Source organism: Macaca fascicularis, chromosome 10, assembly GCF_037993035.2.
Source record: "Macaca fascicularis isolate 582-1 chromosome 10, T2T-MFA8v1.1".
NCBI classification, from domain to species: Eukaryota; Metazoa; Chordata; class Mammalia; order Primates; family Cercopithecidae; genus Macaca; species Macaca fascicularis.
In genome coordinates, this window is record NC_088384.1 from 31,901,102 (window position 1) to 31,924,025 (window position 22,924).

At 47.6% G+C, this 22,924-nt stretch overlaps 1 protein-coding gene across 1 annotated transcript in view; it reads left to right on the forward strand.

Moving 5' to 3' along the window:
• CRKL (CRK like proto-oncogene, adaptor protein) overlaps window positions 1–22,924 on the forward strand; it is a 43,483-nt gene that overhangs the window by 8,171 nt on the left and 12,388 nt on the right. The window contains exon 2 of the mRNA XM_005567891.4: window positions 14,691–15,156. Coding sequence (XP_005567948.1) covers window positions 14,691–15,156 — 466 coding nt within the window. The remainder of the gene's footprint in view (window positions 1–14,690; window positions 15,157–22,924) is intronic.

A 22,924-nucleotide genomic window follows, 5' to 3' on the forward strand; every position in this document is an offset into this window, starting at 1 on the left:
TATTGAAAAAATTAAAATAGAATGCCATGACAGCTTAAAAGCAAAGGTCATCAACTGTACCTGAGAGGTGGGGAAAGGCTTGAAAGAGGAGATGCTGGCCGGGCGCGGTGGCTCAAGCCTGTAATCCCAGCACTTTGGGAGGCCGAGGCGGGTGGATCACAAGGTCAGGAGATCGAGACTATCCTGGCTAACACGGTGAAACCCCGTCTCTACTAAAAATACAAAAAACTAGCCAGGCGTGGTGGCGGGTGCCTGTAGTCTCAGCTACTCGGGAGGCTGAGGCGGGAGAATGGCATGAACCCGGGAGGCAGAGCTTGCAGTGAGCCGAGATCACGCCACTGCACTCCAGCCTGGGCGACAGAGCGAGACTCCGTCTCAAAAAAAAAAAAAAAAAAAAAGAAAGAGGAGATGCTCTTCAACTGATTCTTTTTTTTATTTGAGAGGAGTCTTGCTCTGTTGCGGCCCAGGCTGGAGCGCAGTGGCCGGATCTCAGCTCACTGTAAGCTCCGCCTCCCGGGTTTATGCCATTCTCCTGCCTCAGCCTCCCGAGTAGCTGGGACTACAGGCGCCCGCCACCCCGCCCGGCTAGTTTTTTGTATTTTTTTTAGTAGAGACGGGGTTTCACCGTGTTAGCCAGGATGGTCTCGATCTCTTGACCTCGTGATCCGCCCGTCTTGGCCTCCCAAAGTGCTGGGATTACAGGCATGAGCCACTGCACCCGGCCTTCAACTGATTCTTTAAGGATGAGAACAAGTATACGAGGTAGAAGAGGTGGTGGCAGTGCCTGCTGGTAAAGACACAGTTATAATTAATGTAAATGATGGGCGGGAACCTAGGAAGGAAAGATAAAGCCAACTTGTAAAGGGCCTCCTGTGCCTTGTAAATGAGTTTAACAATGGGAGCCGGGCTGGGCGCGGTGGCTCACGCCTGTAATCCCAGCACTTTGGGAGGCCGAGGTGGGCGGATCACAAGGTCAGGAGATCGAGACCATGGTGAAACCCCGTCTCTACTAAAAATAGAAAAAATTAGCCGGGCGCAGTGGCGGGCGCCTGTAGTCCCAGCTACTCGGGAGGCTGAGGCAGGAGAATGGTGTGAACTCGGGAGGCGGAGCTTGCAGTGAGCCCAGATTGCGCTACTGCACTCCAGCCTGGGCTACAGAGCGAGACTCCGTCTCAAAAAAAAAAAAAAAAAAACACAATGGGAGCCATCTAAGGTTTTTAAAAAGAGAACTGTCAAATTTTAAAAGGAGAACTGATGAGTTTTACTTTTGAGAAACTGCTCTGGGTGGGGAAAGATCTGAAGGACTAATTCTCTGTTACTAGAGAGGGACCCTGAGAAGCTGTGCCAAGGTCAAATGCCATAGGAATGTAAAGTGGCACATAGAAGGTGAGGGAAGAGGTATGATGACTTCAGAGAGGATTGAGTGGTACCTTTGAGAGAAGAGAAAGGGATCAGGGTGGGGGGTGATTCTTTCCAACAGAAAGAATCTTTCTTTGAGGTACCTTCTGGAAGCTAGGTGGTATTCAGCAATCTGATGGGTTTGTTATTGAGAAGAGAGGTAAGGGCTGAATACACATAGATTTGGGAATCTCAGCTTAGATAGGATCACCCAGAATGAGCAGGCAGAACAGGAATAAGTAGAGGAAGAGAAGCTGTGGAAGGAGTGGCAGCCACAAGCATAGGAGGAGGAGCCATTAGTGATGCCCTGAAAGCCCAGGGACAGAAGGAAGGGGACCTTGGCGTTAAATGCTGGTCAGTGATAAAGAATGGTGGTTACTGGCTGGGCGTGTAATTTTAGCTAGGTGCAGTGGCTGGTTCACACCTGTAATCCTAGCACCTTGGGAGGCCAAGGCAGGTGGATTGCCTGAACTCAGGAGTTTGAGACTAGCCTGGGCAACATGGTGAAACTCCATCTCTAGGCTGGGCGCGGTGGCTCAAGCCTGTAATCCCAGCACTTTGGGAGGCCGAGACGGGCGGAGCACGAGGTCAGGAGATCAAGACCATCCTGGCTAACGCGGTGAAACCCCGTCTCTACTAAAAAAAATACAAAAAACTAGCCGGGCGCGGTGGCAGGCGCCTGTAATCCCAGCTACTCGGGAGGCTGAGGCAGGAGAATGGCATAAACCTGGGAGGCGGAGCTTGCAGTGAGCTGAGATCCGGCCACTGCACTCCAGCCTGGGTGACAGAGCGAGACTCCATCTCAAAAAAAAAAAGAAAAGAAACCCCATCTCTACTAAATTATAAAAAATTAACTGGGCGTGGTGGTGTGTGCCTGCAGTCCCAGCTGCTCAAGAGACTGAGGCAGGAGAATCGCTTCAACCTGGGAGGCAGAGGTTGCTGTGAGCCAAGATAGTACCACTGCACTCCAGCTTGGGTGACAGAGCAAGACTCCGTCTCAAAAAAAAAAAAAAAAAAAAAAGAAGAAGAATGGTGGTTAAAAGTAGTTTCACTAGAGAAGTACTTAGCTTATCTTGGAATTGAATTTTTTTTTTTTTTTTTTTTTTGGAGACGGAGTCTCGCTCTGTCGCCCAGGCTGGAGTGCAGTGGCCGGATCTCAGCTCACTGCAAGCTCCCCCTCCCGGGTCTACGCCATTCTCCTGCCTCAGCCTCCCGAGTAGCTGGGACTACAGGCGCCCGCCACCTCGCCCGGCTAGTTTTTTGTATTTTTTAGTAGAGACGGGGTTTCACTGTGTTAGCCAGGATGGTCTCGATCTCCTGACCTCGTGATCCGCCCGTCTCGACCTCCCAAAGTGCTGGGATTACAGGCTTGAGCCACCGCGCCCGGCCTTTTTTTTTTTTTTTTTTTTGAGACAGTGTTGCTCTGTCGCCCATACTGGAGTGCAGTGGCGTGATCTCGGCTCACTGCAACCTCCACCTCCCAGGTTCAAGTAATTCTCCTGCCTCAGCCTCCTGAGTAGCTGGGATTACAGGCGCCCACCACTACGCCCGGCTAATTCTTGTATTTTTAGTAGAGATGGGGTTTCACCACATTGTACCAGGCTGGTCTCTAACTCCTGACCTCAGGTGATCCACTTGCCTCGGCCCCCTGATGTGCTGGGATTACAGACATGAGCCAGCCACTGCACCTAGCTAAAATTAATTTTTCTACCGGTGTTTTTTGTTTGTTTTTAACTGTGAAATATTTCATACATGGAAAAGAGTAAGGCAGCCGGGTGCGGTGGCTCACACCTGTAATCTCAGCACTTTGGGAAGCCAAGACGGGTGGATCACTTGAGGTCAGGAGTTGGAGACCAGCCTGGCCAACGTGGTGAAACCCCATCTCTACTAAAAAGACAAAAATTAGCCAGACATGGTGGTAGGCACCTGTAATCCCAGCTACTTGGGAGGCTGAGGCAGGAGAATTGCTTGAACCCGGGAGGTGGAGGTTGCGGTGAATTGAGACTGCACCACTACCCTCCGGTCTGGGTAACAGAGCGAGACTCTGTCTCAAAAAAAAAAAAAAAAAAAGAGTAAGGCTGGGCACGTTGGCTCATGCCTGTAATCCCAGCACTTTGGGAGGCTGAGGGAGGCAGATCACTTGAGGTAAGGAGTTTAAGACCAGCCTGGCCAACATGTGAAACCCATCTCTGTTAAAAATACAAAATTAGCCGGGCAGTAGTGAGGCCCTGTAATCCCAGCTACTGGGGAGGCTTAGGCATGAGAATCGCTTGAACCCGGGAGGCAGAGGTTGTGGTGAGTCGAGATCACACCACTACACTCGAGCCTGGGCAATAGAGAGACTCAGTCTCAAAAAAAAAAAAAAAAAGAAAAAAAGAAAGAAAGAAAAAAAGTATATGTAAGCTGGGTGTGGTGGCATGCACCTGTAGTCCCAAATACTGGGGAGGCTGAGGTAGGAAGATTGTTTGAGCCCAAGAGTTCAAGACCAGCCAACATAAACCCCCATCTCTGCAAAAAAATTAAGGATTAGCTGGGCATGGTGGCTCATGCCTGTAGTCCCAGCTACACGGGAGGCTGATGTGGGAGGATCACTTGAGCCTGGGAGGTCAAGGCTGTAGTGAGCCATGATCGTACTGCTGCACCGCAGCCTGGGCAACAGAGCAAGACGCTATCTCAAAAAATTAAAAAAACAAACAAAAAACTACCATCACTGTGCTCCCTTTAAAAAAAAAAAAAAAATAGAATATTGGCCAGGCATGGTGGCCCAGACTGTAACCCCAGGACTTTGGGAGGCCGAGGTGGGAAGATCGCTTGAGCGCAGTGAGTTCAAGACCAGCTTGGGCAACATGGCAAGAACCTGTTTCTACAAAAAATACAAAAATTAATCAGATGTGGTGGCATGCACCTGTAGTCCCAGCTACGAAGAAGACTGAGGTGGGAAGATCGCTTGAGCTTTGGAGGTTGAGGCTGCAGTGAGCCATGATTGTGCCTCTGCACTCCAGCCTGAGCAACAAAATGAGATCCCATCTCAAAAAAAAAAAAAAAGAATATTACCAGCACCTTTGAAACTTCCTTTTTCCAGAAGTTGATTGTATTGGTTCTTAGCTTGCATAAGGAGATTTTAAGCTTAGAACATATTAAAACTTGGTTTAAAGATGTTTTGTGTATGGTTTATACATGTAGAAACTGAGAATGCTTTTAACCAAAAGAGCTGAGAGATTCATTATCATCAGATAAGAAAATTCAGTTACGAATTAGTTGTCTGGGGCTTTGCTGCTCAAAGTGTGCAGTGGACAATAAGCAAAAAGTGAGAAGTATGGTCAAGGGTGTTTGAATGGGCTTGGAAAACCCTGTACATTTTATTTTATTTTATTTTATTTTTTTTGAGGCGGAGTCTTGCTCTGTTGCCCAGACTGGAGTGCAGTGGCGCGATCTCGGCTCACTGCAAGCTCTCCTTCCTGGGTCATGCCATTCTCCTGCCTCAGCCTCTGGAGTAGCTGGGACTACAGGCATGCACCACCACGCCCAGCTAATTTTTTTGTATTTTTAGTAGAGACGGGGTATCACCGTGTTAGCCAGGATGGTCTCGATCTCCTGACCTCTTGATCCGCCTGCCTTGGCCTCCCAAAGTGCTGGGATTACAGGCATGAGCCACCGTGGCCGGCCTTTATTTTATTTTTATTTGTTTATTTATTTATTTATTTTGAGATGGAGTTTCACTCTTGTTGCCCAGGTTGGAGTGCAATGGCGCGATTTCGATTCACTACCTCTACCTCCTGGGTTCAAGTGATTCTCCTGCCTCTGCCTCCCAAGTAGCTGGGATTACAGGTCTGTGCCATCATACCCAGCTAATTTTGTATTTTTAGTAGAGAATGAGTTTCTCCATGTTGGTCAGGCTGGTCTTGAACTCCCGACCTCTTGTGATCTGCCCGCCTTGGCCTCCCAAAGTGCTGAGATTACAGGCGTGAGCCACTGCACCTGGCTTATTTATTTTTTGAGACGGAATCTCCGTTTGTCACCAAGGCTGGAGTGCAGTGGCATGATCTCGGCTCGCTGCAACCTCCGCCTCCGAGGTTCAAGCGATTCTCATGCCTCAGCCTCCTTAGTAGCTGGGACTACAGGCACGTGCCACCACACCCAGCTAATTTTTGTATTTTTAGTAGAGATGGGGTTTCACCATATTGGCCAGGCTGGTCTCGAACTCCTGACCTCATGATCCACCTGCCTCGACCTTCCAAAGTGCTGGGATTACAGGCTTGAGCCACCGCGCCTGGGCAACCCTTTATGTTTTAAAGGGAAGTTGGGGGAGGGTGCTGTTTTCAACCTTGCTCAAAGAACAAATAAATAATTGAGAAGCAATAAATTTTTCTGATGAATGTGCTTCATATTTCTTTAGACAGTGGGATCTAATGGAAAGGCTAAGATATCTGACATGGAGCAACATACATTTATCTCTTCAGTGGAACTAATGTGTAATTTTCAGGGGAGTTTGATGAATAAATAAGTTTGAGAATATAGGGCATAGGACTTGGAATTTATGTCAGGGTTATGACTGGTGAGATTGATTTGCTGTCAAATTTATGAATATCTCTGCAGATACTAACACAGAAAATGAGCCCCAAGGTCACTATAGCAGTATAGTAGTGGAGGGAAGTAGAAACTATCTTTATCATATTTGTACACAGACATACCCCTCACCAGGGAAGCAAAGAAGTTGAAAAACACACTGCCTCCCTGACCCAGGAATTTAAACGAGGGATCAGCAAACTGTTGAGTAAGGGGTCAGATTTTATTTTATTTTTTTTTTTTTATTTTTATTTTTATTTTTTTTGAGACGGAGTCTCGCTCTGTCGCCCAGGCTGGAGTGCGGTGGCGCGATCTCGGCTCACTGCAAGCTCCGCCTCCCGGGTTCACGCCATTCTCCTGCCTCAGCCTCCCGAGTAGCTGGGACTACAGGCACCCACCACCTCGCCCAGCAATTTGTTTTGTATTTTTAGTAGAGATGGGGTTTCACCGTGTTAGCCAGAATGGTCTCGATCTCCTGACCTCGTGATCCCCCTGTCTCGGCCTCCCAAAGTGCTGGGATTACAGGCTTGAGCCACCACGCCCAGCAAGGGTCAGATTTTAAATATTTTCAGCTTTTCCATAGGGTCTCTGTCCAACTACTCAACTATGCCCTTGTAGCAAAAAACAGTCATAGACAGTACATAAATGAATGGGCTTGGCTATCTTTTTTTTTTTTTTTTTTTTTTTTTTAAAGACAGAGTCTCGCTCTGTCACCCAGGCTGGAGTGCAGTGGCGTGATCTCGGCTCATTGCAACCTCTGCCTCCCAGGTTCAAGCAATTCTCTTGCCTCAGCCTCCCAAGTAGCTGGGCCTACAGGTGCATACCACCGCACCTGGCTAATTTTTGTATTTTTAGTAATGACAGGGTTTTGTTATGTTGGCCAGGTTGGTCTCGAACTCCTGACCTCAAGTGATCCTCCCACCTCGGCCTCCCAGTGTTGGGATTACAGGCGTGAGCCACCACACGCATGGCCTTTTTTTTCCTTTTTTTTTTTTTGAGATAGAGTCTTACTCTGTCTCAGGCTAGAATTACAGTGACGCAATCTTGGCTCATTACAACCTCTGCCTCCCGGATTCAGGTGATTTTCCTGCCTCAGCCTCTCAAATAGCTGGGATTACAGGCGTGCGCCACCACGCCCAGCTAATATTTTGTAATTTTAGTAGAGATAGGTTTTACCATGTTGGCCAGGTTGGTCTCGAACTCCTGACCTTAGGTGATCTGCACATCTTGGCTTCCCAAAGTGTTGAGATTACAGGCGTGAGCCACAGTGCCCAGCCATAGATAATTTTTTAATTAATTAATTAATTTTTTTGATATGGAGTCTCGATCTGTCGCCTTGGCTGGAGTGCAGTGGTGTGATCTCAGCTCACTGCAAGCTCCGCCTCCCGGGTTCGCACCATTCTCCTGCCTCAGCCTCTCTGAGTAGCTGGTACTACAGGTGCCCACCACCATGCTCGGCAAATTTTTTGTATTTTTAGTAGAGATGGGGTTTCACCGTGGTCTTGATTTGCTGACCTTGTGATCTGCTCGCCTCGGCCTCCCAAAGTGCTGAGATTACAGGTGTGAGCCACCGTGCCTGGCCAGTAATTTTTGTACAGTGTACTGGAGCTAAGAATGATTATAGTTTTGAGATGGAATCTCACTCTGTTGCTCAGGCTGGAGTGCAGTGGCGCAATCTCTGCTCACTGCTACCTCTGCCTCCTGGGTTCAAGCGATTCTCGTGCCTCAGTCTCCCGAGTAGCTGGGACTGCAGGCATGTGCCACCACGCCTGGCTAATTTTTTGTATTTTTAGTAAAGATGGGATTTCACCATGTTGGCCAGGTTGGTCTCAAACTCCTGACCTCAGGTGATCTGCCCGCCTTGGCCTCCCAAAGTGCTGGGCTCACAGGTGTGAGCCACCGCACAAGGCCTGATTATTTTATTTTTAAAGAGTTTGAGAATTTGTGACAAAGACCATATGAAGCCTGCAAAGCCTAAAATGGATACCATCTGACCCTTTATGAACATTTGCTGACCTTTGAAAGGCCTTGGCCAGCCCAGCTCCTGTTATGTGCCTGTGAGAATTAATAGCATAATGTGTGCACTGAGGGCTGTGAGAAGACTGGGTAGGGGAACATTTGAATGAACTTACTGGGCTGTAGTCCATTTTATTTATTTATTTTTGAGTCAGAGTCTTGTTCTGTGGCCTAGGCGAGAGTGTAGTGGTGCCACCTAGGTTCACTGCAATTTCCACCTCCCAGGCTCAAGTGATTCTTGTGCCTCAGCTTCCCGAGTAGCTGAGATTAGAGGTGTGTACCACCATATCCGGCTACTTTTTTTTTTTTTTTTTTTTTAATTAAAAAGTAAACTTTAATGTCGAAAATGCAAACTTGGGGAGGGCAGAAAGATCACACACAAGGCTGTCACTTCACACTTGGAGGGTTGCACAGCGGCCGGGCAGAGGCGCTCCTCACTTCCCAGACCGGGGGGACGCTGGGCAGAGGCGCTCCTCACTTCCCAGACCCTGGGGCAGCCAGGCAGAGGCGCTCTTCACTTCCCAGATGGTGGGGGAACAACTGGGCAGAGGCGCCTCTCACTTCCCAGACAGTGTAGGCGGTGAAGGTGGAGTGGGAGGCTGTGGGGGAAGGCGCTCCTCACTTTGCAGGCAGTGCAGGGACTAGGCAGAGGCACTCCTTGCTTCCCAGGCGGGGCAGCAACTGGGCAGAGGTGCTCCTCACTTCCCAGACAGTGGGGCGGCTGGGCAGAGACTCTCCTCATTTGCTAGAGCCCAGCTACTTTTTGTTTGTTTGTTTATTTTTGGAAATTAAGTCTCCCTCTGTCACCCAGTCTCCCAGGCTGGAGTGCATGGGCACAATCTTGGCTCACTGCAACCTCCACCTCCCGAGTTTCTCCTGCTTCTGCCTCCCTAGTAGCTGGGACTACAGGTGTGCGCCACCATGCCTGGCTAATTTTTATTTTATTTTATTTTTGAGATGGAGTCTCGCTCTGTCGCCCAGGCTGGAGTGCAGTGATGCAATCTCGGCTCACTGCAAGCTCCACCTCCCGGGTTCACACCATTCTCCTGCCTCAGCCTCCTGAGTAGCTGGGATTACAGGCGCCCGCCACCACACCTGGCTGATTCTTTTTTTCGTATTTTTAGTAGAGACAGGGTTTCACCATGTTAGCCAGGATGGTCTCGATCTCCTGACCTCGTGATCCACCCATCTCAGCCTCCCAAAGTGCTGGGATTACAGGCTTGAGCCACTGCACCCGGCCCTGAGTGCCACTTTCTAAACGGGTTCCCTCAGATTTTACCCTATTCCCCACATCACCACCACCCTTGGTTAAGCTTTTTTTAATTATTATTTATTTATTTATTTTTATAACGGAGTCTGGCTCTGTCGCCCAGGCTGGAGTGCAGTGGCCGGATCTCAGCTCACTGCAAGCTCCGCCTCCCGGGTTCCCGCCATTCTCCTGTCTCAGCCTCCCGAGTAGCTGGGACTACAGGCGCCCGCCACCTCGCCCGGCTAGTTTTTTTTTGTATTTTTTAGTAGAGACGGGGTTTCACCGGGTTAGCCAGGATGGTCTCGATCTCCTGACCTCGTGATCCGCCCGTCTCGGCCTCCCAAAGTGCTGGGATTATAGGCGTGAGCCACCGCACCCGGCCTTTTTTTTTTTTTTTTTTAAAAGAGAGATGGGGTCTGTAGCTCCTGGGCTTAAGGGATCCTCCTGCCTCAGCCTCCCAAAGTGCTAGGATTACAGGCATTAGCCACCATGCCTGGCCTCTAGTCTATTTCTTTCCTTTTTTCTTTCTTTTTTTGAGACAGTCTTACTCTATCTCCCAAGCTGGAGTGCCATGGCACAGTCTCAGCCCACTATAACCTCTGCCTCTTGGGTTCAAGCAAATCTCCTGCTTCAGCCCAATCCGCCTGCGTTGGCCTCCCAAAGTGCTGGGATTACAGGCATGAGCCACTGCGCCTGGCCTCTAGTGTATTTCTAATGGAGAACCAAATACATGAACCTGTGTTCAGCAGAATCATTCAACTTCAAGGGGAGCAGCTTTCTGTGCATCACCTCCTTAGCTTGTTCTCCTGACCTTTAGCAAAACTCCTTCCTTTGAGTACTCCTTGACCCTATCAGCTTCTGTTGGGACACATGTTTGTTGTTATTGTTGTTGAGATGGAGTCTTGCTCTGTCACTCATGCTGGAGTGCAGTGACTCATGCGACCTCTACCTCCCAGGTTCAAGTGATTCTCCTGCCTCTGCCTCTTGAGTAGCTGGGCTTATGGACTCATAGTACTACACCAGGCTAATTTTTGTATTTTCAGTAGAGATGGGGTTTCACCATGTTGACCAGGCTGGTCTTGAACTCCTGACCTCAAATGATCCACCTGCCTTGGCCTCCCAAAAGGGCTGGGATTACAGATGTGAGCCACCATGCCCGGCTGAGACACATGTTAATTATACTGTGTTCTCTCATTTGCCTTTCTCTGTTAAATTCAGTCTTTTGAGAGGAGGAACTTGGTTTTATTTACTTTTTTTTTTTAACCTTTTTTTTTTTTTTTTTTTTTTTTTGAGATGGAGTTTTTCACTCTTATAGCTTAAGCTGGAGGCTCACTGCAACCTTTGTTTCCAGTTTTCAAGCGATTCTCCTGCCTCAGCCTCCCGGGCAGCTGGAACTACAGGCGTGCACCACAATACTTCGCTAATTTTTTTTTTTTTTTTTTTTTTTGAGACGGAGTCTCGCTCTGTCACCCAGACTGGAGTGCAGTGGCGCGATCTCCACTCACTGCAAGCTCCGCCTCCCCGGGTTCCCGCCATTCTCCTGCCTCAGCCTCCCGAGTAGCTGGGACTACAGGCACCCGCCACCGCGCCCGGCTAATTTTTGTATTTTTAGTAGAGATGGGGTTTCACCGTGTTAGTCAGGATGGTCTCGATCTCCTGACCTCGTGATCCGCCCGTCTCGGCCTCCCAAAGTGCTGGGATTACAGGCGTGAGCCACCGCGCCCGGCCACTTCGCTAATTTTTTGTATGTTCAGTAGAGGTGGGGTTTCACCATGTTGGCCAGGCTGGTCTCAAACTCCTGACCTCAGGTGATCTGCCTGCCTTGGCCTCCCAAAGTGCTGGGATGACAGGGCCATTCTCCCACCTCAGCCCCCCTAGTAGTTGGGACTACAGGTGCAGAACAAAGCACAGCATCTGGCTCCCAAATTCTTAGTAGGGCCAGTGGATACCTGGGTAAATGGATTTCATCAGTGTTAATCCCCCACTGAAGCTATATTAAGTGTTGTTCTCTTGTAGGACTGCTTTTTTTTTTTTTTTTTTTTTTTGACACAGGGTCCTGCTCTGTCGTCTAGGCTGGAGTGCTTTATATGCAATCTCCACTCACTCAGCTTCTGCCTGCCAGGCTCAAGTGATCCTCCCACATTAGCCTCCCCTGAGTAGCTGGGACCACAGGCTTGTACCACCTTGTCTGGCTAGTTTTTGTATTTTTGTAGAGACAGTTTCAGAGACAGAGTGGTCTCGAACTCCTGAGCTCAAAGTGTTGGGATTACAGGAGCGAGCCACCACACGCAGCCAGGATTAACTGCCTTTTTTTTTTTTTTTTTTTTGAGACAGAGTCTTGCTCTGTTGCCCAGGCTGGAGTGCAGTGGCGTGATCTGGGCTCACTGCAAACTCTGCCTCCTGGGTTGACACCATTCTTCTGCCTCAGCCTCCCGAATAGCTGCGACTACAGGCGCGTGCCACCACGCCCGGCTAATTTTTTGTATCTTTAGTAGAAAGATGGGGTTTCACTCTGTTAGCCAGGATGGTCTCAATCTCCTGACCTTGTGATCTGCCCACTTTGGCCTCCCAAAGTGCTGGGATTACAGGCGTGAACCACCATGCACTGGCTAACTGCTTTTAACTATACAAATAATAAAATACTCTTGGATGGAGTCTTAAGGTGGAACTGCCTATGCTCTTAATAGTGTCTGAAATTTATATGGTACTTACTAGACTCGTCACAGGATCTCTATGGCTCTTCAAATAGCAGGGGCTGGGTGTGATGGCTCACACCTGTAATCCCAACACTTTGGGAGGCCAAGGCGGGAGAATTGCTAGAGGCTAGAAGTTCAAGACAAGCCTCGAAAACATAGTGATACCCGCATCTCTACAGAAAATTTAAAAATTGGCTGTGTGTGGTGGCAACTGCCTGTAGTCCCAGCTGCTCAGGAGGCTGAAGTGGGAGGATCACTTGAGCCTGGGAGGTAGAAGCTACAGTGAGCTGTGGTTGTGCTGCTGCACTCCAGCCAGGATGACAGCAAGACCCTGTCTCAAAAAAAGAGAAAGAAATAGAAGCAGTGATGTACTTGAAGGGTATGTGTATGTTCATGTGGTTATATTGAATGCTTGGTGCTGGTCGGTAATTTTGAATGCTTCACATGCATTATGCCATTCTCATACACCTAACAGATGCAGGGTTCATCCCTAAGGCTGATTAGCTCATTATGAGTGAGGAGTCTAGAACCAGACTCCCTGAGTTCAAGTCTAACCTCTTCTTTGGCTCCTCCTTTGTAAAATGGAAATGATAACAGCGTCTACCTTACAGGGTTGCTGTGACTATTAAATAATCTAATATCTTCAAACACCGTAAACTATGCCTAGCATAGATAATAAGTATGATCTCTTTATTATTACTCCTGTTCCTACTATTCTTGCTAGCTATTTATTATTATTTTTTTTTTATTTTGTTTTTTTGAGACAGAGTGTCGCTCTGTCGCCCAGGCTGGAGTGCAGTGGCGTGATCTCAGCTCACTGCAAGCTCTGCCTCCCGGGTTCATGCCATTCTCTTGCCTCAGCCTCCTGAGTAGCTGGGATTACAGGCACCTACCACCACACCTGGCTAATTTTTTGCATTTTTAGTAGAGACGGGGTTTCACCGTGTTAGCCAGGATGGTCTTGATCTCCTGACCTCGTGATCTGCCCGCCTCGGCCTCCCAGAGTGCTGGGATTACAGGTCTGAGCCACTGTGCCCGGCCTCTTATTTATTTATGTTTTGAGACATAGTCTTGTTCTGTTGTCCAGGCTGGAGTGTAATGATGCAGTCATAGCTCCCTGCAGCTTCTAACTCCTGGGCTCAAGTAATGCTTCTGCCTCAGCCTCTTGAGTATCTGGGACCCCAGGTGTGTGCCACCATGCCCAGCTAATTTTTTGTCTTTTTAGTAGAGACAGGGTTTTGATATGTTGGACAGGCAGGTCTCCAAGTGATCTGCCTGCCTTGGCCTCCGCAGGTCTCCAAGTGATCTGCCTGCCTTGGCCTCCCAAAGTTCTGGGATTACAGTTCTGAGCCACCACTCCTGGTAGATTTATTATTTTTAACTTGGCAAGTCTGTAAGCCCTTTTTTGTTCCTTTTTTTTCAAGGGGCCAGAGGTAGAGGCCTTTGTCATTTTCTGTGTGTCCAGGGAAGTGTGCAGGATGTATAAGCCATAGATTAGGAGTGGGAGGAAGAGTGTGTGGTGGTTGTGACAAGGGTCCAAAGGAAGGCAGCTTCCGAACTTACTTGAGATTATAAAAATAAATTTAAACCAGGTATCTCTGTGTAATCAAAAGGTTTCTGTAAAACAGAGATGAAGTGTATGTGTGTGTATATACTTGTAATTTGAAAAGACATTCAGAATAGTAACTTCTGGGACAGTACAGACTACAAAAATTACAGCATGATAGAACCTTCTTAACTACTAAGAATATAGAAAGGAAAATAAGGCCTGGCATGGTGGCTCACACCTGTAATCCCAGCACTTTGGGAGGCTGAGGCAGGTGGATCACTTGAGGCCAGGAGTTTGAGACCAGCCTGGCCAATATGCCAAAATCCTGTCTCTACTAAAAACACAAAATTTATCTGGGTATGGTGTTGCACATCTGTAATCTCAGCTAGTCGGAAGGCTGAGGCAGAAGAATCACTTGAACACCGGAGGCAGGGGTTGCAGTGAACTGAGATTGCGCCACTGCACTCCACCTGGGTGACAGAGCAAGATTCTGTCTCAAAAAAAAAAAAGTCTGGGCTCGGTGGCTCACACCTATAATCCCAGCACTTTGGGAGGCCGAGGCAGGTGGATCACGAGGTCAGGAGATCGAGGCCATCCTGGCTAACAAGGTGAAATTCCGTCTCTACTAAAAAATAGAAAAAATTAGCGGGGCATGGTGGCATGTGCCTGTAGTCCCAGCTACTCAGGAGGCTGAGGCAGGAGAATTGCTTGAACTTGGGAGGCAGAGGTTGCGGTGAGCTGAGATCCCGCCACTGCACTCCAGCCTGGGCAACAAAGCAAGACTCCGTCTCCAAAAAAAAAAAAAGTAGGGGCCAGGTGTGGTGGCTTATGCCTGTAATCCCCAGCACTTTGGGAGGCTGAGGTGCATGGATCACCCAATGTCAGGAGTTCAAGACCAACTTGGCCAACATGGTGAAAACCCTTCTCTACTAAAAATACAAAAAAACATTACCCGGGCATGGTGGTGGGTGCCTGTAACCCCAGCTACTCGGGAGGCTGAGGCAGAAGAATCACTTGAACCAGGGAGGCAGAGATTGCAGTGAGCTGAGATCACGCTATTGCACTCCAGCCTGGGCAACAAGAGCGAAACTTGTCTCAAAAAAAAAAAGAAAAGGAAAATAATTTATTGTAGAGGAAAGTGGTTTATTAAGAAGTTTGACAGGCACTGGCTTAGAGTAAGATTTTTCTCTTATAGTAATTTTCTTTCTCTCTTAAGGTATCCAAGCCCACCAATGGGCTCTGTCTCAGCACCCAACCTGCCTACAGCAGAAGATAATCTGGAATATGTACGGACTCTGTATGATTTTCCTGGAAATGATGCCGAAGACCTGCCGTTTAAAAAGGGTGAGATCCTAGTGATAATAGAGAAGCCTGAAGAACAGTGGTGGAGTGCCCGGAACAAGGATGGCCGGGTTGGGATGATTCCTGTCCCTTATGTCGAAAAGCTTGTGAGATCCTCACCACACGGAAAGCATGGAAATAGGAATTCCAACAGTTATGGGATCCCAGAACCTGCTCATGCGTACGCTCAACCTCAGACCACAACTCCTCTACCTGCAGTTTCCGGTTCTCCTGGGGCAGCAATCACCCCTTTGCCATCCACACAGAATGGACCTGTCTTTGCGAAAGCAATCCAGAAAAGAGTACCCTGTGCTTATGACAAGACTGCCTTGGCATTAGAGGTAAAATCTGTTCAGACTAGCTTTTTGGGTCCTTTGACATTTGGTTTTAATTTTTAGTTTTAGTTTCTGCTCATTTAAGCTTATATTCATGGAATTAGAGCACTTAGATGATTTTGGGAGATACGCACTGTTAGCATTTCATGTTTAAATTTTTTTACAGAGACAAGGTCTCTGTTAAAAAGAGTTGTTTGCCCAGGCTGATCTCGACATCCTGGCCTCAAGCAAATCCTCCTACCTCAACCTCCCATAGTACTGGGGTGACAGATATGAGCCACCGTGCCCGGCCTGTTATTAGTGTTTCACAGTTTGTTTTCTTCTTTCCTATTCCTTGTTTGTCCCACATTCTCAGCCTCCTTGCTCTTTTTTGTTCCCAAAGCCTAACAGATTTAGTTTTGCAGTCATTGGTTTTTCTTCCAGTAAGGAAAGATAATAATTAAGGAAGACCCATGACCTAGAGGCAAAATCAGCATACAGATGCATAGCTACTTGTATGGTTCTGTATTTCTAACATTGGAATCAGTTGAGAAATATGAAAATGTCTTAGAATTTCTCTTGAACTTGGTAGAGGAATTAATTTTTTTTGAGACAGAGTCTTGCTCTGTCACCCAGGCTGGAGTGCAGTGGCGCGATCTCTGCTCACTGCAAGCTCTGCCTCCCGGGTTCATGCCATCTCCTACCTCAGTCTCCCGAGTAGCTGGGACTACAGGCACCTGTCACCATGCCCAGCTAATTTTTTGTATTTTTAGTAGAGACGGAGTTTCACCGTATTAGCCAGGATGGTCTTGATCTCCTGACCTCGTGATCCACCTGTCTCGGCCTCCCAAAGTGCTGAGATTACAGGCGTGAGCCACCGTGCCTGGCCCAGGAATGATTTTTTTTGAGATGGAGTCTCGCTTTGTCACCCAGGCTCCAGCACAGTGGCATGATCTTGGCTCATTGCAACCTCCACCTCCCGGGTTGAAATGATTATCCTGTCTCAGCCTCCCGAGTAGCTGGGATTACAGATGCCTGCCAGCATGCCCATCGAATTTTTGTATTTTTAGTAGAGATGGGGTTTCAACATGTTGGCCAGGCTGGTCTTGAACTCCTGACCTCAGGCGATCTGCCTGCCTCGGCCTCCCAAAGTGCTGGGATTACAGACATGTATGACCACGCCCAGCCATAGAGGAATGATTTTAAAATACATCAGCCCTTGCTTGTTACAGGTTTTGTAAATTAGAATAGCATGATATAGAACTTGAACATTTTAATTACCAAGTCATTTTCTTTTCTTTTTCTTTTTCTTTTTCTTTTGAGACAGAGTCTTGCTCTGTTGCCTCGTTGCCTAAGCTGGAGTGCAGTGGCGTGATCTTGGCTCACTGCAACCTTCGCCTCCTGAGTTCAAGAGATTTTCCTGCCTCAGCCTCCCGAGTAGCTGGGACTACAGGCACGCACCACTATGCCCGGCTAGTTTTTGTATTTTTAGTAGAGACGGGGGTTTCACCATGTTGGCCAGGCTGGTCTCGAATTCCTGACCTCAGGTGATCCGCCTGCCTCAGCCTCCCCGAGTGCTGGGATGACAGGCGTGAGCCTCCGCACTCAGCCATGTCATTTTCTCTTAACTAAACATTACTTTTTAAAAAGACTCTTTCTCAGCTGGGCACAGTGGCTCATGCCTGTAATCCCAGCACATTGGGAGAGCGAAGCTGGTGGATAACTTGAGGTCTGGAGTTTGAGACCAGCCTGGCCAACATAATGAAACCCTGTCTCTACCAAAAAATACAAAAATTAGGCAGACGTGGTGGGCACACGCCTGTAGCCTCAGCTACTCAGGAGACTGAGGTGGAACAATTGCTTGAACCGGGGAATTAGAGGTTGCAGTGAGCCGAGATCATGCCACTGCATTTAAGCCTGGGCAATAGGGTGAGACCCTATCTCAAAAAAAGGGGGGAGAATGTTAAGAGAGACCCCAAGTGCAGTTCAGAAGGATGAAGTAAGGGACCCTGTTGCTTCAAAAAAAAAACAAATCCTGACTCACCAAACAACCTGCCCACAGATAAAAGTTGTCTAGAATTGGTTTGTCCATAGGTCATCCTCAATGTTTTTTTGTTTTTGTTTGTTTTGTTTTGTTTTGTTTTGAGATGGAGTTTCACTCTTGTTGCCCAGGCTGGAGTGCAATGGCACGATTTTGGCTCACCGCAACCTCCGCCTCCTGGATTCAAGCGATTCTCCTGCCTCAGCCTCCAGAGTAGCTGGGATTACAGGCATGCGCCACCATGCCCAGCTAATTTTTTGTATTTTTAGTCGAGACGAGTTTCTCCATGTTGGTCAGGCTGGTCTCGAACTCCTGACATCAGGTGATCTGCCCGCCTCGGCCTCCCAAAGTGCTGGGATTACAGGTGTGAGCCACCATGCCTGGCCCTCAGTTTTTCTTTGGACCAGTAGTAGTATCTGAATGAACTGAACCTGAAGGTTTGTTTCAATGTTTGATTTTTGTCTCCCTTTCATGTTGGCTATAAGGAAAGAAGGAGCATCTGAGGCTGTGGTGGGGGTCTGGGACTGAGAGGCTCCAGGTCTGAGGAGGCTGCCTCCGCAGATAGGAGTGCTGGCTGAGCAGGCCTTCCAGCTTTCTTTCCTTCTTTTTTTTTTTTTTTTTTTGAGATGGAGTCTCATTTGTTGCCTAAGCTGGAGTATACTTGGTATAATCTCGGCTCACTGCAACCTCTGCCTCCTGGGCTCAAGCGATTCTTCTGCCTCAGCTTCTCAAGTAGCTGGGATTACAAGTGCCCGCCACCACACCCGGCTGTTTTTAGTAGAGATGGGGTTTCACTATGTTGGCCAGGCTGGTCTTGAACTCCTGGCCTCTGATCCTCTACCCGCCTCAGCCTCCCAAAGTGCTTGGATTACAGGTGTGAGCCACTGCGCCTGGTCAGGCCTTTCAGCTTTCTCACCCCCACACAGACCGGCCTAGGCACAGGTGCATGCCTCTGGCCTGGTCTACACCTCAGCACCTTAGAATAACATGGGATGCTCTGGGCTGTTAATATGTTGTAGCATGCATTGTGTTTTCAGCCTTTTGAGGCGTTTTCACATCTGTCATAGCATAGGATTGGGGAGCTAGGAGTCAGAGTGGGTGTGACTCGTGTGTGTTTGGCAGCTGCTCGTTGAGAACCTTGAAGGTGGAGGCTCCCAATCAGAATTTTAGGTACCTGCCTGTTGACCTCTGGCTCTAGGATTGTGTGTTTTAGAAACCTATATCTAGTGTGCGTGCGTGTGTGCTCATTGGAGCGAGTACTAGGAGGTTGTAGGGAGGAACATCAGGTATTACAGAAGGGATCATTTAGAGCTTGGTGTGTGGGTGGATAGGTAGGTGCCCGAGACAGGTCAGGAGTAGGAGGAAGGAAGCCTAGTTAATGATTGTGTATTTTAAGATAACCTACATACTTTGCCATTACATAGCTCCTAGTCTCTCTGGCCCCAGAGAGAGGTTCTCCACACCTGAGCCTCATGACACTAACCCAGCCAGCTGAGCTTCAGCAAATGGTTTTTTTCGTGCTTGAATGAGAGAAAGTGTAAATAGGACTTGAGAAATAGACCTTTACCAAATTCCATTTAATGGTATTTCACTTTCTGTATATTTAAATGAAACTTTAGGTTATAGCATAAGTAAAAAAAAACTTTTTTTTCCTGAGATCGAGTCTCTGTCACTCAGGCTGGAGTGCAGTGGCGTGATCTCCGCTCGCTGCAACCTCCGCCTCATGGGTTTAAGCGATTCTCATGCCTCAGCCTCCTGAGTAGCTGGGGTAAATATTTTTTTGATTGTTACCTTCTAAAACTATTATTAGGATAGTGGTGCCTGTCTGATCTTGTTAACAACAACTCTTGGGACTTTTGCAATTAGGTTACTAGGAAAAGTATTAAAATTAAAATGAGAAACAGACAACTAGGACAAAATGTGCCAATAATTGAAGCTTCATTATTCCCCTAGATAGTATTACAGAGAACAATGATGGCTTAGGTGACTTTATACCTTAAATTATTTTACAAGTCTTTTTTTTTTAAATAAAACTTGATTTTCAAAAGAGTATTCCTGTAAGTAAAGAGGTATTTCAAAACCAGTCTGTGTTTAGCTATTTTCTTTTCTTGCTGACTTTTCTGTAAGAAGAGAGTTGATCCTGAGATTTGATTTGAAGGGGAATACTTGGTATCTGTAAGGTGAGTAGAGCTTGTGTGATGAGACTAATGTCACTGAATAGCTGTAGATAGGTGAGCATGCTGGGCAAAGGGCAAAAGTGGCAAAAGACAGGGCAGTAGGCTGTTGCCATATCACGAAGGGCAAAGCTGAAGAGATTAACAGTTTTCTTGCATTGCCTTCATTTGAGTCATGAAACAGCCAGTTTCTCACAACTGACAAGGTCAGGTTTGCAGGCAATTTCTTTTTATTTATTAATTTTAAAATTTAGAGCAAATGCTTGACTCTCATGTAATAATATCATTCTCATTCATTTGCATTCCAGTATGCTTTTCTGACTAAAAAGAAAGGGAAGAAATATCTTAGCAACTTTAGAATTGTACTTAACCCTGGGTACACACACCCCTGAATATTTGTATGAAAATTTGTATTCAAATGTCTAAATGCAGCCTCAGCTGTGCTTTTCCCCCATGGTATGGTATAAGAAAACAGTTGGTGACACAAGCTGGAGATCTGTGGGAACTGAAGTCAGTGGTACAGATCGTGTGGAGGAAAAATAGTTTCCCAGGCTTGCAAGTGAGACTTAAAGTGATTTGGGATGGAATTGATAGAAATCAAGCAGAAAGGTTGTATTGATACCTTAGGTCATTTAGTCTAATCATTTTCCCAGTGCTTTTAGCCCTCTTCAGAGTCTAACTCCATGGCCCTCCAGTCTCAACTCGGACACCTCCAAAAAAGCATCACTTCAACAAAAGTTCATTGAGTGCCTATTATGTGACAGGCTGGGAATTTGGGATACAGTAGTGAACAAAACAAAGATGTCTTTCCTGTGGAACGTCTGGAACATAACAGTTTCATGCGGTGGTGTCTCATGTTGTATGGCTCTGGTAGCTGACAAGTCTTGTGTTCTGGCTCTCCACCAGGGAGAAAGAAGCCACAGCCAGTCCCCTTCCTGTGTTTGGCTAGCCCAGTGTGTGGACTTAAGTGCATGGCCCCATAGTTGTCCCTCTTGAGTTTTGTTGTTGTTGTTGGTTTGGTTTTTATTGATCTTGTCATACCATCTGTGTACATCTCTGAATCCTTTTCTTTTTTTTGAGATAAAGTCTTACTGTGTCGCCCAGGCTGGTGTGCAATGGTATGATCTCGGCTCACTGCACCCTCCACCTCACAGGTTCAAGCAATTCTCCTGTCTCAGCCTCCCGAGTAGCTGTGATTACAGGCGTCTGCCAACCACGCCTGGCTAATTTTTGTATTTTTAGTAGAGAAGGGGTTTCACCATGTTGACCAGGCTGGTCTCAAACTCCTAACCTCAAGCAATCTACCTGCCTCAGCCTCCCAAAGTTCTGGGATTATAGGCATAAGCCACCACGCCCAGCCTCTGAATCTTTTAAAATCCTGATGTCATCTAGTGTATTCATTACCCTCCAGTGTCCTAACTGCAGGTTTTGTAAAAGCACCAACCAGATCTTTGTACTAAAGTCCTTCTCTGCAGCCTCTCCAGATCTGCCTCTTATATCTATAAAAAGACAATGAGGCCGGGCGCGGTGGCTCAAGCCTGTAATGCTAGCACTTTGGGAGGCCGAGACGGGCGGATTACGAGGTCAGGAGATCGAGACCATCCTGGCTAACACGGTGAAACCCCGTCTCTACTAAAAAATACAAAAAAAAAAAACTAGCCGGGCGTGGTGGAGGGCGCCTGTAGTCCCAGCTACTCGGGAGGCGGAGCTTGCAGTGAGCTGAGATCCGGCCACTGCACTTCAGCGTGGGTGACAGAGCAAGACTCCATCTCAAAAAAAAAAAAAAAAAAAGACAATGAGGTTGATCTAGTGTGACTTGGTGGGCTCATGCTGCTTCCAGATGCTCTACTTCCCATTCTAAATCCTCACAAACCATCTGTTAGCTAATTGCATCCAGAATTTTTTCTGGGATTCATTTCAAGCTCACTGTTTTACATTTTATGGAATTTGCCATGTTTGTTTTGACAAAAGAACGAGGGAGACTTGACCCTTTCTAAATCTTCTAGTGTCCTATGATATAATTTCTCTATGACGAGACTAGTCTTGGACTCTTACTCCTGCTTGCCAGTGTATTTGGTCAACTCTTACGTACCTGTCCTTTTCAGCATGAGAACACCCTTTCATCATCTTTGGTGCTCTTTTTTTTTTGGCATTTTTTTCTTAGTGATGCTCAGTTCTTTTTTTTTTTTTTTTTTTTTTTTGAGACAGAGTCTCGCTTTGTCGCCCAGGCTGGAGTGCAGTGGCCGGATCTCAGCTCACTGCAAGCTCCGCCTCCCGGGTTTACGCCATTCTCCTGCCTCAGCCTCCCGAGTAGCTGGGACTACAGGCGCCCACCACCTCGCCCGGCTGGTTTTTTTTTTGTATTTTTAGTAGAGACGGGGTTTCACCATATTAGCCAGGATGGTCTCGATCTCCTGACCTCGTGATCCGCCCGTCTCGGCCTCCCAAAGTGCTGGGATTACAGGCTTGAGCCACCGCGCCCGGCCAGTGATGCTCAGTTCTTTGAGCTCACCAGCATCCTCAACATTCTTCTCTTCGTTCCTGTACTTGCTCTGTGTCATCTGTGATTGCGTTTTTCTTTTCTTTTTTTTTTTTTTTTTGAGACGGAGTCTCGCTCTGTCGCCCAGGCTGGAGTGCAGTGGCCGGATCTCAGCTCACTGCAAGCTCCGCCTCCCGGGTTTACGCCATTCTCCTGCCTCAGCCTCCCGAGTAGCTGGGACTACAGGCGCCCACCACCTCGCCCGGCTGGGTTTTTTTTTTGTATTTTTAGTAGAGACGGGGTTTCACCATATTAGCCAGGATGGTCTCGATCTCCTGACCTCGTGATCCGCCCGTCTCGGCCTCCCAAAGTGCTGGGATTACAGGCTTGAGCCACCGCACCCGGCCAGTGATGCTCAGTTCTTTGAGCTCACCAGCATCCTCAACATTCTTCTCTTCGTTCCTGTACTTGCTCTGTGTCATCTGTGATTGCGTTTTTCTTTTCTTTTTTTTTTTTTTTTTTGAGACGGAGTCTCACTCTGTCGCCCAGGCTGGAGTGCAGTGGCCGGATCTCAGCTCACTGCAAGCTCCGCCTCCTGGGTTTACACCATTCTCCTGCCTCAGCCTTCCGAGTAGCTGGGACTACAGGTGCCCACCACTGCGCCCGGCTATGGTTTTTTGTATTTTTTAGTAGAGACGGGGTTTCACCATGTTAGCCAGGATGGTCTCCATCTCCTGACCTCGTGATCCACCCGTCTCGGCCTCCCAAAGTGCTGGGATTACAGGCTTGAGCCTCCGCGCCCGGCCTGTGATTGCGTTTTTATAATTTCTTCTTGGATTGTCTTTGCCCCGTTTCAAAACCTGTAGTCATTTGGATTACATCAGGTCTCTGTGTCTTTTGAATTGGCCTTCCCAAGGGCCCATGGTACAACTTCCGTCACTGACTGAGCTGGAATTATCAGATTCCCACTTTACCAATTGGTTTTGCTTCATTGCTTAGAGTTAAATTTGTATTAGCATTTTCTTCATTGCTGCTTCTACTTGCTGAGGTGAAGTAATCTACAAAGTAAGTTTAGGTTTCAGTAATACTGATTGTACTTTG